This window comes from Salmo salar, chromosome 22 (assembly GCF_965601325.2).
Source record: "Salmo salar chromosome 22, fSalSal1, whole genome shotgun sequence".
NCBI lineage: Eukaryota > Metazoa > Chordata > Actinopteri > Salmoniformes > Salmonidae > Salmo > Salmo salar.
Window position 1 is genome coordinate 13,602,500 of NC_138312.1, and position 17,971 is coordinate 13,620,470.

The 17,971-nt window shown below is 43.5% G+C and overlaps 1 protein-coding gene across 3 annotated transcripts in view; it reads right to left on the minus strand.

Annotated features, from left to right (window-relative positions):
* The window catches only part of LOC106582605 (voltage-dependent calcium channel subunit alpha-2/delta-2), a 363,243-nt gene extending 353,870 nt beyond the window's left edge, over window positions 1–9,373 (minus strand). For 2 of the 3 annotated variants that reach the window (XM_082967380.1, XM_045705260.2), the window contains exons 1-2: window positions 8,947–9,372; window positions 3,629–3,710 (exon numbers count right to left, since the gene is read on the minus strand). In XM_082967380.1, the coding sequence (XP_082823506.1) occupies window positions 3,629–3,710; window positions 8,947–9,062 (198 nt within the window). In that variant the 5' untranslated portion in view covers window positions 9,063–9,372. Of the gene's footprint in view, window positions 1–3,628; window positions 3,711–8,946 lie in introns of all 3 variants that reach the window. The other variant, XM_045705262.2, reaches the window with a different exon arrangement.
* Between the last annotated feature and the right edge of the window lie 8,598 nt (window positions 9,374–17,971).

Sequence of the window (17,971 nt, forward strand, 5' to 3'; positions counted from 1 at the left end):
CTGCCGAGATGTTCCTTGGGTCCAGGAAGCTGGTGTCCCTTGTATCACCTGTCTCCACTCTCCTAGACGCAGGTCCACAGTGGGTGTGGAGTGGTCAACAAATGTGGGGTGGATGTACCGTGTTGATGACTCTGTGTTGTCAGTGTCTGAAGTGTCGGTAGTGCAAAGGTCTTTGTGGAGGGCCACACAGGCCTTCACAATGGTCTCAGCTTTCTCCGGGACAACATCAAGGGCTCGTCCCAGGATCCTCCATCTTGCAGCTCAGATCCCAAAGCAGTCCTCTGAAATTCTTCTGGCTCTTGAGTGGAGGTAGTTGTAGATCTTCTTGGTGTCACCAAGGTCAGAAGAACCTTTAAAGATAAGAAGGGTTTTCCATTTGTATTGAACAAGAACATGACGGCTTTCAAATGTGTATTGTAACAACTGTGTAAACTGTGTAGCCTATGCTTTGGACATAGGCCCTCATCCTCTTACTGGGATGCCAATGACTTTTATGTAAGGCATATATACTGAACAAAAATATAAACGCAACATGCAACAATTTCAACGATTTTACTGAGTTACAGTTCATATAAGGAAATCAGTCAATTTAAATAAATTCATTAGGCCCTAATCTATGGATTTCACATGACTGGGCAGGGGCACAGCCATAGGTGGGCCTGGGAGGACATAGGCCCACCCACTTGGGAGCCAGGCCCACCCACTGGGGAGCCAGGCCCCACAAAAGGGCTTTATTACAGACAGAAATACTCCTCAGTTTCATCAGCTGTCCAGGTGGCTGGTTTCAGACGATCCCCCAGATGAAGAAGCCGGATGTGGAGATAATGGGCTGGCGTGGTTACACGTGGTCTGCGGTTGTGAGGCTGGTTGGACGTACTGCCAAATTCTCAAAAATTACGTTGGAGAAATTAACATTCAATTCTTTGGCAACAGCTCTGGTGGACATTCCTGAAGTCAGCATGCCAATTGCACGCTCCCTTAAAACTTTAGACATCTGTCGCATTGTGTTGTGTGACAAAACTGCACATTTTCGAGAAGCCTTTTATTGTCCCAGCACAAGGTGCACCTGTGTAATGATCATGCTGTTTAATCAGCTTCTTGATATGCCACACTTGTCAGGTGGATGAATTATCTTGGCAAAGGAGAAATGCTCACTAATAGGGATGTAAACAAATTTGTGCTAAATAATTTGAGAGAAGTAAGCTTTTTGTGCAAATTAAACATTTCTGGGATCTTTTATTTCAGCTCATGAAACATGGGACCAACATTTTACAGGTTACATTTATATTTTTTGTTCAGTATAATTACAACATCTATATTGGTATAATTTTCACATCATAAGTATAGTCACATCTATTTAGCGTATCTTACCTGGATATGGTCATGTCAGGTTTACCCTCAGAGGAAATCCCTCGTCTCCCTTGAAGACATATGGGCTCGGTGTTTGGGTCCGCGGAAAGCACTCTGGCCTTGTTACTGGCAGCTGGCCTGCAATGAGTTGGGCGCCGAACTTGCTTCATGAGAAGATTCCTGCATCTCCCTCCCGACCAAATTCGATCATGGTGAAGCAGCACCTTGCATCGCAGACTGCCATCAGGTCCATTGAGAAAAAGCCCTTGTAGTTGTAGTACTTGCTCCCCGAGTTTGCCGGAGCTAGATCTGAATATGTTTTCCGTTGACAGTTCCTGCACAACACAGACAATTCCAACAATCCCCAAACTCTCTGGCAATTTCTTCCCATTTTGCCATGGAGGAATAAACAACAAAATCCTCCTTCAGGACATGCCAGATAGCCTGGCAAACTTCTGTGATGATGGCACAAACTGTTGAGATTCCTAGCTTATAACTCGCAGAGATACTTTGCTGTGTGCTGCCACTCGCACCGAATGCTGTGAGTTCTCTCGTGCGATTTATGTGAGGGGCAAGCAGCTGAAGCAAGTCGTCAAATCTGTCAAACCGACATCCAAAAGTATTGAAAATGTATTTCCTCGTCAAGGCTTCGCATAGGTTGGACAAGAGACATGTCTTCTCCGTCGTCCCCTCTTGTAATGTTCAGTGGATGAACTTGCCCTTTTCTCAGTCGTTTTCTCTTCTTCTCCTGAGTACTAAGAGGAGTTCTTGCTGTTCAAGTTCTCGAAATCACAAATTCATAGAGAGACATGTTTGCCTCTGTGTCTATAAAGTAGCACTGTAAAGCTTAGAACACCAGACATTTACATTTTAGTCATTTAGCAGACACTCTTATCCAGATCAACTTACAGTAGTGAATGCATACATTTCATACATTTTTTCCCCATACTGGGAATCGAACCCACAACCCTGGCATTGCAAACACCATGGTCTACCAACTGAGCCACAGGGGACATGTAGCTAGCTGTATTTGTAAACAAAAAAAAGGCATATAACACCAGATCCGGAAGGTCAAATGGCATCGCTAGCTACAGTCAGAGTGCCTCGGACCCTCTTGCTTGGTAAGCTACTCTGGCTCCCCAAGCCCTAGAGGATTTACACAACACAAGGCGGACTTCCTCTCTGGGTGGAACGCAACGACGATTCTGGACAGAAATGCACGCCCTTGTACATGCATGCACATCAATAGACAGAGTGGAGTCTTTAGGCAAACACACGCGCACACACTCAGGACAACCTAGCCTACACAAACGCACTATGCTAACATACACACAAACACACTATGCTAACATACTCACAAACGCACATTTCAACCATCATACTCACACACACTCAGCCCAACCCACTTACTAGTATACACCGGAACAGACTATTAGCTGAACTAACTGTTCCCACAGCATTCACTCAATGTTAATCTTTCTGACAGTGCAAACACAATTGAATACACTTTTAATTGACGTGCTGTATTTGCTTATGCAAATCCACACACATTCCTATTCAATAACTATTGGCACAAACTAGGAACGCCAAAGCCTGTATTTCTGTGAGTAAATAGCGACAGACCAAATAGCGATGCTGTGTTTTTCTGGAAGACAACGCAAATAATTGTATTGTCAGAGTAACCAACACATCCCCATGCTAACCGCAGCCATGGCAACAACCATCATCACTGCTCCGCCCGCCCAAACACTGTCCTAAACCCTTCAACCACAACTGGCACTGTCACCAACTGTCGCCTACACTGGCTATCGTCAATTACACTACCATATTAACACCACGGCCATCCCCCTCACCATGGCAACGATTATCATCACCGCAGCCATAGACGCTATTGTGACTGGCTGAATCATCACAGTCAGCCACACAGCAATAATGAAGCATTAGATCCAGGTCCATTTCCAGACCTGGAAGCACAATGAACATGCACACTGGCTCTGTGTAGAGACATGACAAAACTCTGTCAATCTAACACGGCCAAACCATCTGCCGCTCTAGTGTCACACACACACAATGACAGAGGAACAGAAACAGGAGCCCAGATGTGTGGAATCCCTAGAGTACATAGACACACTGCTGGTGTTACGCTTCCATTTGGCCCACAAACAATACGATAGTTAACCTAGCTTCAGAGAGAGAGAGAGCGAGAGAGAGAGAAGACAGACAGTTTAACTGCAGTCATGCATGGGATCAGGTATTATGTTGAGTTCCCAGTACTTACCCCTTTCATCTGCTGGGCTCCAGTGACCAGTTGCAGAGTCTTCTCCAGCTCCTTCTCAATGCGGCCCGCCCAATGCATCATTCTGAGGGAACAAACACACACAGCTGTAACTTTAATATACAAGCTTATCACAAATATTATGAGTTGGGGAAGGGCGTAAGAAAGTCAGTTCCCTTCCCTTGTTAAACCTCAAGTGATGTATATAATTGCATGTGATGTGTGTGTGTTCTGCCTGCAGCTATGGAACCCTGACCTGTTCACCGGTCGTGCTACCTGTCCCAGACCTGCTGGAACCCTGACCTATTCACCGGACGTGCTACCTGTCCCAGACCTGCTGTTTTCAACTCTCTAGAGACAGCAGGAGCGGTAGAGATACTCTCAAAGATCGGCTATGAAAAAGCCAACTGACACTTACTCTTGTGTTACTGACTTGTTGCACCCTCGACAACTACTATGATTATTATTATTTGACCATGCTGGTCATTTATGAACATTTGAACATCTTGGCCATGTGCTGTTATAATCTCCACCTGGCACAGCCAGAAGAGGACTGGCCACCTCTCATAGCCTGGTTCCTCTCTAGGTTTCTTCCTAGGTTTTGGCCTTTCTAGGGAGTTTTTCCTAGCCACCGTGCTTCTACACCTGCATTGCTTGCTGTTTGGGGTTTTAGGCTGGGTTTCTGTACAGCACTTTGAGATATCAGCTGATGTAAGAAGGGCTATATAAATACATTTGATTTGTGTGTGTGTGTGTGTGTGTGTGTGTGTGTGTGTGTGTGTGTGTGTGTGTGTGTGTGTGTGTGTGTGTGTGTGTGTGTGTGTGTGTGTGTGTGTGTGTGTGTGTGGTGGGGTGTATGTGTGTTTATCTGTCTGTTTGTCTGTATCTATCCGTCTTTCTGTCCATCCGTCACTCACTCCCCTCCTTCCTTCTATAGACACACTGTCTTTTTTTCATCTCCTAACGTCAGTTTTATTCATCAACATCCCGTCCAGCCGCCACTCATCCCTGGGGTTCTGGTTGGACGGAGCGTGAGCGTGTGTTCTTTTGGCTGGGCCTCGATCAGCAGCAGGGCTGTAATAAAAAAGCTTCACTTCTGACAGAAGTGCACAATAAGCAGGAGGCGCTCTCAGTGGACGGAGCCAAGTCTGGAATTAAGAGCTCAAACGTCTGGGGCTCATCAGTTTATATCTTCCATCAAGGCTGCAAATGACTTAATGGATCAAGATGTTCACAAGCTGCTGTTCGATCAGCAAGAGTTACCAACTTAGAGTGGAGTCCCTACCCACCCAGGCATCACTCAGATAGAAATAAGAAATAATTATACTAACATACATGGGAAAAGAATAGTAATGAATAACAATAATAACAATAATAACTAAGTCATGTACAACTGTTGAGGAAAAGTAACCAAATAAATTCTACAAAACATGAAACTGTACCCTTTTTTCTGTCCGTGTCTTTATGGTTGTGTTTTGACTAGACGGTAGCAGACGACTCTGAGCCACGCAGCCTTTCCTTTCAGACACACCAGACACTCACATCACCAGCACAACACTGTCATTTGTCTCTTAATAATACCACAAAAAACAAATGTCAGCGTTAAATGTCAGATTATTTGGAAAGAAAAGACAGATCTATTAACCAATACCAATCTGCCAAGAAGTGACAGAGAGACCTGGAACGACTGAGTATAGTTAACAGTACATCATATCTGTAACCAGGACCACTGACAGGAATCAGATAAGACATAGGCCTCTGTGAGTGTAGAGAAAGCATTTGTTCAAATGTTACCCACATAGAATAATGTGTCTTGACTGTGTTTATAAGGGGGATATAGAGAATAAGAGAGGAAAAGAGGATTGCCTCTAAAAAAGGATTGCACAAGGCAGGATTGCTCAAGAAAGCTCGCTGACTATGAAAAGGTCACCTAGCAATGAAGTGAACACAGGCTTAAAGTGAGACCACACTGGAGCAGAATGCACTGATGCTAACAGCTAGTGACAATACCTCTGTCCCCAAGCTAAGCACACTCCTTACACAACTTGACTAGTGTACAGTCACCTATACACAAATGCAAATACACACACACACACACACACTTGCACATGACAGACACAACCAAGTTGTATACATATGCATACTGCGTTAAAACACACAAACAAACACAACATTGGTGGTGAACTATCCTTTTGCACGGTAAATATTGCTGGATTGACCTACTGACTCTCAGGCTAAGGCTGATTTATCTCATGTTTAAGCTAAGCCAATGTTGACCTTAATATGGGCTGTTACTTCAAAGTTTTACATTTTTTTAATGTCACACGCAGAAGTACAGTGAAATTATTTTCTTGCGAGCTCTAAACCCAACAATGCAGTGATCAAAATCAATGTAGTAGCCTACTCAAAATAACTTACGGTATTATTAGTATTAAATCCAAAAGTGTATTTTAAATATCACTATTTGTATGAGCCTAGAATAATTAATTAGGTTACATAATATGTGCATGAATAGGTCCAAAAGTAGAATTCCATCAAATATCGTTCAGCGAGTTTGGGACATTCATTGGGTCTGTCATCCAAGACTATCTCAGGCCGACATGAAACGAGTTTATTATCAACCCAATAGCTCTTCATTCAAGCTCCATCGCAACGTTGAATCGATGGATCTCTAAACCCAAGTCATTTCTAGTGAGGTGAAGCATTGAAAAATTATCCATATTAGGACTATATTCATACGTTTATGAAAGTAAATGTTAGTGAAATTGCATATAATTTGATGCACAATATTGCAAGACATAATTTACCCCGAGATGATTTTGTAAAGTCCAGTCCACCTCCAATGATAAGTTATCACCATTATTTGTTTTTCATCAAATGGACAGTAGGCCTACTGTAATTGGCCAATAACCTGATGTTCAGCACACACACACACACACACACCAGCGACAACACCCATCCACCGGGGTGTCACACTTTTCTCTGGATTACCTTAATCCGATGTCACATTGTACATTTCTCTTCGCTGTTGTTCACTATATTCACCTCAAGGACTCTTTTCATTAGCACTACTTTAGTTCCAGTTTACATCGTCGTCGTCCCCCCCCCCCCCCCCCCCCCCCCCCCCCGAGTTACCTGGCACGTCTGTGTAAGAACTGCAGCGAATTGTGATTGACCTTGACAGTCTTAACAGTCTCTAAAAAAAATAACTTCGTTTCTTATCCAAACAACCAGCGGCCTTGTAAAATGTAAATACGGTTCGACTCGGTCTAGAAATTAAATGTAGTCTATGCGTAGAGTTCAGAAATTAGGCTATCACGTCTATAACAATATTATGACACATGCCTTATTAGCCTATTCATACAAGACAATAATGATTAGTAAATGTTTCAATTTATTTGGGCGGGATAGCCTAAAACGGTTACATCAAGAAAATCTTGACACACAGTTGTCTCTGTGAGAATCGCCGTCATAAATCCTGCAACAGTCCCACTACACAGCTCGCAGCTCCAAAAGGAGGGCTCGCTAGCCAGATAATAATTGCCCATATACACAGTCAGTAGCCTAATATGTCATAGGCTACTAATGTCCGACTAAGAGCGTTGTAGCCTAAAGCATGAGCTTGTGAATTATACATGTTTTTATTAGTCTATTAAAATGACGTCCTCCTGTGCGTAATTGTGTAGCCAGAGCGCAAAGCATTGATTCTTATTTTAAAAAGCGATGCATTGGAAGAGGAGGGAATAGATGTGGAATTATAGAGTAGTGAATTATAGAGTAGTGAATTATAGAGTAGAATAGATGCATCCGAGGAGGAAAGTTCCCAAATTCATCCTTATCAAATTCTTCAGTGATCAGATAGCACACATTCTATAGTTTCATATCAATTATTGATTTATAAACCAGATCTCAAATTAGAGAGAGAGAGGGGAGGGGAGGGTTATCCCTGAAGCAACAGTAAGGCTCCAGAATCAGACGACCTTTACTGACACAAGAGACGCAGAAAAAGTTCCAAGCATGTTTTAATCAGACGACCTTTACTGACACAAGAGACGCAGAAAAAGTTCCACGCATGTTTTAGGCTACACATTGATTGAATCCCAAAATGAAAAACAATATATAGGTTAATGCAATACATGTCAGAATAACATTTCAAATAGCGTTGGGTGTAACGGGCCCTATAATGCTTATTAATAAGATATAGGCCTATACGGCTGAGGCCAGATTTCCTTATGCATATCGTTGTGCCTATTCCAACTTGCATAGCCTGTTGCTGCCTACAATACAATACTGTCAATTAAGAAATGTTTTATTTACACAATTTGATGAAATATAATCAAGAAAAACTATCTAAATCTTGATGCACACGATGGTGAATAGCTAATACTGATAACACTGCAATGGAATGATTAGTCTAACTGTCAAACCCATTCTAATTAATATGACCTATACCTACACTTATTTTAGTAATATTTAGGTCATATGTTTTCAAGGTATTGGGGTCGAGGAGAGAGATATATTCGTAAAACTCAATTGAAGAGTTCGTTCTCCTTCACACCCACCTGGTGAAATGCGCGTGCAGTGCCATGGCGCAACGGGAGTGCAAGATTTGGACATCCTCGCGGGCACTTTCCCTCCGGTTATAGGCTGCCTCCGTTACGGAGGGGCATGGAATTTTGCTGCTTTAAATTTACTGAATCTTTTTTTTTTAAACGTTACCATGGCAATAAAATCAGTCGAATTGATTGATAGTTAGGCTACTTTGATTTAGTTTTTTTTAAGGGATTAGCATTGTGACTTGGTTAGGTCGAAGTAGCTCGGCTATCACCTATGCGCTTTCTGAATGCTTTTGTCAACATTGTAGCATGTTTGACTATCCGTTATGAACGCAGAAGAAAATAAAAAATACTAGGTGATTTGTATTGAGCAGAAATGTTATCTAATCCCAAACCATGATCAATAATTGGACTCCCATGCTATTACGGCGAGCACCTGTGCCTTGCCATTAGTAACCCATGCACCTATCCATGCAAACAACATCCCATAATCGACAATATTTGGAAGGGCAGAAGTAGTAGATTGGACTATGGCTAAACTGTCATTGCTACAATAACATTCGTGCACGCGGATATATCTGTAACGTAGCTCACGCATGATTCAGAGACAGAAACTGCGTTTCTGTTTCAACATCAGAGCCAGTTAGCATCGCGCGACTATCGCACCTTTTAGTAAACCGCACGGTTTGGGCAAACTGTCCCAGTTCTGAGCTCTCATCTCAGCAATAACCCCTGTTTCCATCTCCCTAAATGTAGGCTACTTACGTGTAGTGCTGGGGGAAGCGGAGGCTCCCCGTTGCCGGCGAAGAGACGCTAATGATGAGGATAGTTTGGATTGAGAACATACAGAAAATACCGTAGGACTGAGCGCAGATCGCCATTTTCCATAAAATATTCAAGAAACTGGGATAAATAGAATGGGACCGTGAGAATAATCTCTTACAGCCGAACTAAGAATAAACGCTGAGCTCCGGAAAGTGTGTCGGTTGATAGCGAGAACTCGCGCTGTGAAATCTCAATCTGAAATGTACAGAGGATTGGCAGGTCAAGACAGCGGATTCGAAGACTCACAGATGCATTGACGCTGCTGCCGCCGCTGCTGCTGCTGTGCCTATTTGCGCACTCCTCCCTCTCCCTGCCTTGCACATTTGCTCCGCTCACTCGCTCTCCAATGTAACAAAACCAACGGCGTGAACACAAGAGGACACATTCGCGCCAATATTCCAACACGACAGACGGGGGCGCGCGTCAGGCTCACTGTTCTGTTCACCATGCAGGATTATGAGCACAAAGGAACCAAGGCTTTGTTTTGGTAGTAACAGGCATGCTCTAGACGGGTAATACATTAACTTGAGAAATGTTCTTCTCTTTGTTGGAGTCAAAGTCTTTAGTAACAGTTGTTGTGAAGGACAGGAGTCATTGGAGACTGTACAAGCACCCTCAACAACCCCAAGTATTTATTCTCTGGTTCTCAAACTCTAAAGCACTGTTACTGCAGTGTTCCCTTGTGTCCTAACATATTTAACACAACATTATACTGCTGCATGATTACTGACCCAGTAAAAATACAAGGCCATAGAAACAGACATATCCAGGTGCTCCACATCCTGTTACCAGGCCAGCTCTGTATATCTGTTCTGTCTATCTGTCTGTCTGTCTCTGTTCTGTCAACCTGTCTCTGTTCTGTCAACCTGTCTCTGTTCTGTCAACCTGTCTGTCTGTCTGTCTGTCTGTCTGTCTGTCTGTCTGTCTGTCTGTCTGTCTGTCTGTCTGTCTGTCTGTCTGTCTGTCTGTCTGTCTGTCTGTCTGTTCTGTCTGTCTCTGTTCTGTCTGTCTCTGTTCTGTCTGTCTCTGTTCTGTCTGTCTGGCTGATTTGTAGCCCGGCTGATTTGTAGGGGTCCAGATTTTGCAGCTCTTTCAGAACATTGGCTATCTGGATTTGGGTGAAGGAGAAATGGGAGAGGCTTGGGCAAGTTGCTGTGGGGGGTGCAGGGCTGTTGACCGGGGTAGGGGTAGCCAGGTGGAAAGCATGGCCAGCCGTAGAAAAATGCTTATTGAAATGATCAATTGTCGTGGATTTATTAGTGGTGACAGTGTTTCCTAGCCTCAGTGCAGTGGGCAGCTGGGATGAGGTGCTCTTATTCTCCATGGACTTTACAGTGTCCTAGAACTTTTTGGAGTTTGTGCTACAGGATGCAAATGTCTGTTGAAAAAGCTAGCCTTTGCTTTCCTAACTGCCTGTGTATATTGGTTCCTAACTTCCCTGAAAAGTTGCATATCGCGGGGGCTATTTGATGCTAATGCAGTATGCCATAGGATGTTTTTGTGCTGTTAAAACTCATTTTTCAAACACTTCACAAATTACTTGTTAACCTGTTGGGGGTAGGGGGCAGTATTTACACGGCCGGATAAAAAACGTACCCGATTTAATCTGGTTATTACTACTGCCCAGAAACTAGAATATGCATATAATTATTGGCTTTGGATAGAAAACACCCTAAAGTTTCTAAAACTGTTTGAATGGTGTCTGTGAGTATAACAGAACTCATATGGCAGGCAAAAACCTGAGAAGATTCTGTACAGGAAGTGCCCTCTCTGACTATTCCTTGAGCTTCTTGTCTCTATTTATTGAAGACTGAGGATCTTTGCTGTAACGTGACACTTCCTACGGCTCCCATAGGCTCTCAGAACCCGGGAAAAAGCTGAATGATATCGAGGCAGCCCCTGGCTGAAACACATTATCGCCTTTGGCAAGTGGCCGATCAGAGGACAATGGGCTTAGGCGCGTGCACGAGTCGACCCCATGCTTTATTTTCTTTCGTCTTTTTACCTAAATGCAGATTCCCGGTCGGAATATTATCGCTTTTTTACGAGAAAAATGGCAAAAAAATTGATTTTAAACAGCGGTTGACATGCTTCGAAGTACAGTAATGGAATATTTAGAAATTTTCTGTCACGAAATGCGTCGTGCTCGTCACCCTTCTTTACCATTCGGATAGTGTCTTGAACGCACGAACAAAACGCCGCTATTTGGATATAACTATGGATTATTTTGAACCAAACCAACATTTGTTATTAAAGTAGAAGTCCTGGGAGTGCATTCTGACGAAGAACAGCAAAGGTAATAACATTTTTCTTATAGTAAATCTGACTTTGGTGAGTGCTAAACTTGCTGGGTGTCTAAATAGCTAGCCCTGTGATGCCGGACATATTGAGTGCATAGAGGAGTTCTGTATCTATAATTCTTAAAATAATTGTTATGCTTTTTGTGAACGTTTATCGTGAGTAATTTAGTACATTTTTTGTAAATTCAACGGAAGTTTGCGGGGGGTATGCTAGTTCTGAACATCACATGCTAATGTAAAAAGCTGGTTTTTGATATAAATATGAACTTGATTGAACAAAACATGCATGTATTGTATAACATACTGTCCTAGGGTTGTCATCTGATGAAGATCATCAAAGGTTAGTGCTGCATTTAGCTGTCTTCTGGGTTTATGTGACATTATATGCTAGCTTGAAAAATGGGTGTCTGATTATTTCTGGCTGGGTACTCTGCTGACATAATCTAATGTTTTGCTTTCGTTGTAAAGCCTTTTTGAAATCGGACAGTGTGGTTAGATTAATGAGAGTCTTGTCTTTAAAATGGTGTAAAAATAGTCATATGTTTGAGAAATTCAAGTAATAGCATTTCTAAGGTATTTGAATAACGCGCCACAGGATTCCACTGGCTGTTAAGTAGGTGGGACGATTTCGTCCCGCCGACCCTAGAGAGGTTAACAAACTATAGTTTTGGCAAGTCGGTTAGGACATCTACTTTGTGCATGACACAGGTAATTTTTCCAACAATTGTTTACAGACAGATTATTTCACTTATTATTCACTGTATCACAATTCCAGTGGGTCAGAAGTTTACACACAATCAGTTGACTGTGCCTTTAAACAGCTTGGAAAATTCCAGAAAATTATGTCATGGCTTTAGAAGCTTCTGATAGGCTAATTGACATCATTTGAGTCAATTGGAGGTGTACTTGTGGATGTATTTCAAGGCCTACCTTCAAACTCAGTGCCTCTTTGCTTGACATCATGGGAAAATCCAAAGAAATCAGCCAAGACCTCAGAAAAATAATTGTAGGCCTCCAGAAGTCTGGTTCAAGTATAAACACCATGGCACCACGCAGTCGTCATACCGCTCAGGAAAGAGATGCGTTCTGTCTCCTAGAGATGAACGTACTTTGGTGTGAAAAGTGCAAATCAATCCCAGAACAACAGCAAAGGACCTTGTGAAGATGCTGGAGGAAACAGGTACAAAAGTATCTCTATCCACAGTAAAATTAGTCCTATATCGACATAACCTGAAAGGCCACTCAGAAAGGAAGAAGCCACTGCTCCAAAACCACCATAAAAAAGCCAGACTACGGTTTGCAACTGCACATGGGGACAAAGATCATACTTTTTGGAGAAATGTCCTCTGGTCTAATGAAACAAAAATAGAACTGTTTGGCCATAATGTCCATCGATATGTTTGGAGGAAAAAGGGGGAGGCTTGCCAGCCGAAGAACACCATCCCAACCGTGAAGCACGGGGGTGGCAGCATCATGTTGTGGGGGTGCTTTGCTGCATTAGGGACAGGTGCACTTCACAAAATAGATGGCATCATGTGGAAGGAAAAGTACATGGATATATTAAAGCAACATCTCAAGACATCAGTCAGGAAGTTCAATCTTGGTCGCAAATGGGTCTTCCAAATGGACAATGACCCCAAGCATACTTCCAAAGTTGCGGTAAAATGGCTTAAGGACAACATAGTCAAGGTATTGGAGTGGCCATCACAAAGCCCTGACCTCAATCCTATAGATCATTTATGGGCAGGACTGAAAAAGCGTGTTTGAGCAAGGAGGCCTACGAGCCTGACTCAGTTACACCAGCTCTGTCAGGAGTAATCGGCCACAATTCACCCAACTTATTGTGGGAAGCTTGTGGAAGGCTACCCGAAACATTTGACCCAAGTTAAACAATTTAAAGGCAATGCTACCAAATGACCCACTGGGAATGTGATGAAATAAATAAAAGCTGAAATAAATCGTTCTCTCTACTATTATTCTGATATTTCACACTCTTAAAATAAAGTGGTGATCCGGGAAATTTTTACTAGGATTAAATGACAGGAATTGTGAAAAACTGAGTTTAAATGTATTTGGCTACGGTGTATGTAAACTTCCGACTTCAACTGTATATGTCTCTGACCCCAAGATGTCTGTCTGTCTGTCTGTCTGTCTGTCTGTCTGTCTGTCTGTCTGTCTGTCTGTCTGTCTGTCTGTCTGTCTGTCTGTCTGTCTGTCTGTCTGTCTGTCTGTCTGTCTGTCTGTCTAATTTGTAAGTCGCTCTGGATAAGAGCGTCTGCTAAATGACTTAAATGTAAAAATGTAAATGTCTGTCTGTCTGTCTGTCTGTCTGTCTGTCTGTCTGTCTGTCTGTCTGTCTGTCTGTCTGTCTGTCTGTCTGTCTGTCTAATTTGTAAATCGCTCTGGATAAGAGCGTCTGCTAAATGACTTAAATGTAAAAATGTAAAGCTGTCTGTCTGTCTGTCTGTCTGTCTGTCTGTCTGTCTGTCTGTCTGTCTGTCTGTCTGTCTGTCTGTCTGTCTGTCTGTCTGTCTGTCTGTCTGTCTGTCTGTCTGTCTGTCTGTCTGTCTGTCTGTCTGTCTGTGTCCGTCCGTCCGTCCGTCCATCTCCCAATCAAAGGAAAGGTTGAAGACATCCTGTCCCTGTGGCAGTCCCCAGGTGATCTGTATCTCTCTGCTCATCTCTGGATGTGGTGTGACCGGGTGTTTCCTCCTTCCTCTGTTGATCTTTGTTCAGTTGATCAGTGGGGGACATGCAAGTGCACTCTCCTTACAGAAGCAAACAGCCAGCGCTCCACAGGATTCCTGTGCTGTGCAGCAGCTCTGTCAGTCAATGACAGGTAGCCATGAAGACAACTCAGTCAGAGATAAAAAATCGCCCCTGAATGTAGGAGTAAGGACGTTTTGCTGTATTCTGCCATGCAATTATGTATCAGCTAAATATGGGTTTGTTTAGCAAGCCTTTAATGGACTATAGTTTATGTTAGATTGACCAGGAAGCTCGCTCACTCCCCCTTGTCTAGAGCTTTTGACTCCAACTAGTCTGATCAAGTCAGACAGTAACAGGGAGACATGCTGAGGACTGATTCATTATTCCCAATGGGACACCAGCCTTAATTGATACTCTGATGATGCATTCAAATCAGCACATTTCCCATCATAACATTAATTATACCAATATAAACAGCGATGAATGAGTCACTCACCTATACATAGAGTATTTCTGCTGACTCACAGCAGTCCTGATTTCTCCTTCCTTTCAAAGGTACGCAACGTGGTCCTAAAGCACCTGGCCCACGGGGCCTAAGGAGAGAAAGATTAACGCAACTGCCATTCACAACCACTAATTGTGAGTCATTGCAAAGTAGCCATCACACAGAATGCTTGAGCATGTGAATGGTTTAAAATATACAGCTTCACCATGACTACATCCTTACAGAGGATGAGGGAGAATGATGTCACAGGCAGATACCCAGTGGTGGGAAAAAAACTCAATTGTCATACTTGAGTAAAAGTTAAGATACTTTAATAGAAAATGACTCAAGTAAAAGTGAAAGTCACCCATTAAAATACTACTTGAGTAAAAGTCTAAAAGTATTTGGTTTTAAATGTTCTTAAGTACAGTGGTAGAGTTAAAAGTAAAAGTAAATGCTATACCTCAAATTCCTTATATTAAGCAAACCAGACTACACCATTTTCTTGTTTGTTTTATTTACAGACAGCCAAGGGCACACTCCAACACTCAGACATAATTTACAAAGAAAGTATTTGTGTTAAGTGAGTCCACCAGATCAGAGGCAGTAGGGATGACAACAGATTATAGATAGTTGAGTGAATTGGACGATATTGCTGCCCTGCCTGAGCATTCAAAATGTTACGAGTACTTTTGGGTGTCAGGGAAAATGTATGGGAGTAAAAAGTAGAAATTTTCATAAAGAATGTAGTGGAGTAAAAGTAAAAGTTGTCAAAAATATGAATAGCAATGTAAAGTACAGATAACCTATGTGGCAAAGAAGGGGGTCGAGTGATAAATGGCAGATATGTGAGGGCAGAACTAATAAACGGGCTCTGCCCGATCACTAAAATGGCCACCCCGATCAGAACTACAGATCACAAAATGGCCGACCGCCCAAACTACAATTCCCAGAAGCAAGGGGAACCCTCAGAAGGTGGAGCCGACCCACAGATAAAAGGTCAAGAAAAAACAGGAAGAGAGAGAGAGGGCGGGAAGGATCTATGAACCATAGAGAAAGAGACATTCTACATTGGCTGGATTTACCGTGTACGAGCTGGACTGTTTTGGACTTACCTGTTGGCGTTTAGACCTGGACCTACCGAGAACCAGATTTGTGTACCGAACCCTGCTATCCTTGACCTTACCTGCGGCCTGGGTGGACCAGGACAGCGAAACAAACACACAGGTACTGTCATGTTCGAAATAACTTTCATTCTGGACTGACTTTGGTGACAGTTTCCCACTTAATTTGTGACAAACGCTCCTAACTTTGAAGAGGTTTGCCACACGTGGTGGAGAGTGTGGGCACTGGATTAACCATACCGCTGGTTAGGTAGAAAAATAAAAAAAATTAAAAAAAGTTTAGTTAGCACTCCAAAGGGGAGTCAGGTTTTTTTTTTTTTTTTTGTGGCTTTGTTTGGTTAGGACAGTTTTTTTCAGGAAAATGAGTATGGAGGGAGCCATACAGGCCCTGTTACAAGTGGCGGCCGCCCAACAAGAGGCAACTAGAGCTCAACAAATAGCTCATCAGGATGCAATGCGAATGTATCAGGACACGTTACAGGTCCAGCACCACACCAACCAGCTGCTCAGAGAAGAGCAAAAGAGAAGTTAATTATCGGATCCGACAGCCAGGTCGACGGCCCCAGGAACAGATCTATCACATAAACCTGTTAAAAGCATGGAGAGAGAGAGAAACACTAATGGTCACGTACCCCACACACACTCAGGAGACAGGTGAAGTAAATATTTCACCTACTTTGTCCCCAGCACAAGTACAGGAAGTAAAGACCCTGATCCAGAAAAACAGAGATGTGTTTTCAGAAGTACCCGGCCGAACTGAGGTTACAGCTCATGATATCGTTTCCCTACCAGGGATAAAAGTGAGCATGAGGCCATATCGGGTACCCGAGGCTCGACAGGCAGCGATTAGAGCAGAGACGGAGAAAATGTTGACAGCTGGAGTGATCGAAGAGTCACATAGTGAGTGGTCTAGCCCAATTGTGATGGTCTCCAAGCCCGATGGGTCTTTGCGGTTCTGTAACGACTTTCGGAAGGTAAATGAAATCTCCAAGTTTGATGCCTAACCCATGCCCAGAGTAGACGAACTACTGGAGAAAATTGGTAAAGCTCGGTACATTACGACCCTGGACCTGACAAAAGGGTACTGGCAAATTCCTCTGACCCCCAGGGCCAAAGAAAAGACAGCCTTTGCAACCCCTGACGGTTTGTTTCAATACACCGTCATGCCATTCGGCCTACACGGGGCCCCAGCCACCTTTCAACGGCTCATGGACAAGGTCCTAAAACCGCACCAAACATACGCCGCAGCTTATTTAGATGACGTGGGGATCTACAGCCCAGATTGGGAATCCCACTTACCCCGGGTACAGGCGGTGTTAGACGCCCTTAGAAAGGCAGGGCTCACGGCGAACCCTGCCAAGTGTTATGTGGGGTTAGAGGAAACAGAGTATCTGGGATACACAGTGGGAAGAGGATTAATCAAACCCCAACGTAAGAAGGTGGAGGCAATTAGAGAATGGCCGAAACCAGTAAATAAGAAGCAGGTTCGAGCCTTCCTAGGGCTGACCAGGTACTACCGGAAGTTCATCCCAAGTTATGCCACAGTGGCCGCCCCACTCACCAACATGACTAGAGCCAGAGGGCCAAACATGGTCAAGTGGGATGAAAGGGCCACCAAAGCATTTAGGACATTACAGGAGGCCCTCTGCTGTAATCCAGTGCTGGTGGTACCAGACTTTGAGAGAGAGTTTGTGGTTCAGACGGATGGTTCAGAGGTCGGCTTGGGAACAGTGCTGTCCCAAGAAGTAGAAGGGGTGGAACACCCCATCCTGTTTTTAAGCAGGAAGCTGGAACCACGGGAAACCAACTACTCAGTTGTTGAGAAAGAGGCGCTGGCAGTAAAGTGGGCTCTGGAAAGCCTGAAATACTACCTGCTGGGGCGCCACTTCACCCTCATCAGTGACCATGCACCACTCACCTGGATGCATAGGGCTAAAGAGAAGAACGCTCAGGTGATGCGGTGGTTTTTGAGTCTCCAACCGTTTCACTTTGACTTGAAACACAGAGCAGGAAAGGAAATGGGAAATGTGGATGGGTTATCCCGCATGCACGCATATTTTGCTGCGGTAGCCCGACCTAGGGGGTCGGATCTAGGGGGGAGATGTGTGGCAAAGAAGGGGGTCGAGTGATAAATGGCAGATATGTGAGGGCAGAACTAATAAACGGTCTCTGCCCGATCACTAAAATGGCCACCCCGATCAGAACTACAGATCACAAAATGGTACTGTCATGTTCGAAAGAACTTTCATTCTGGGCTGACTTTGGTGACAGTTTCCCACTTAATTTGTGACAAACGCTCCTAACTTTGAAGAGGTTTGCCACACCTAGAAAATGACTTAAATAGTACT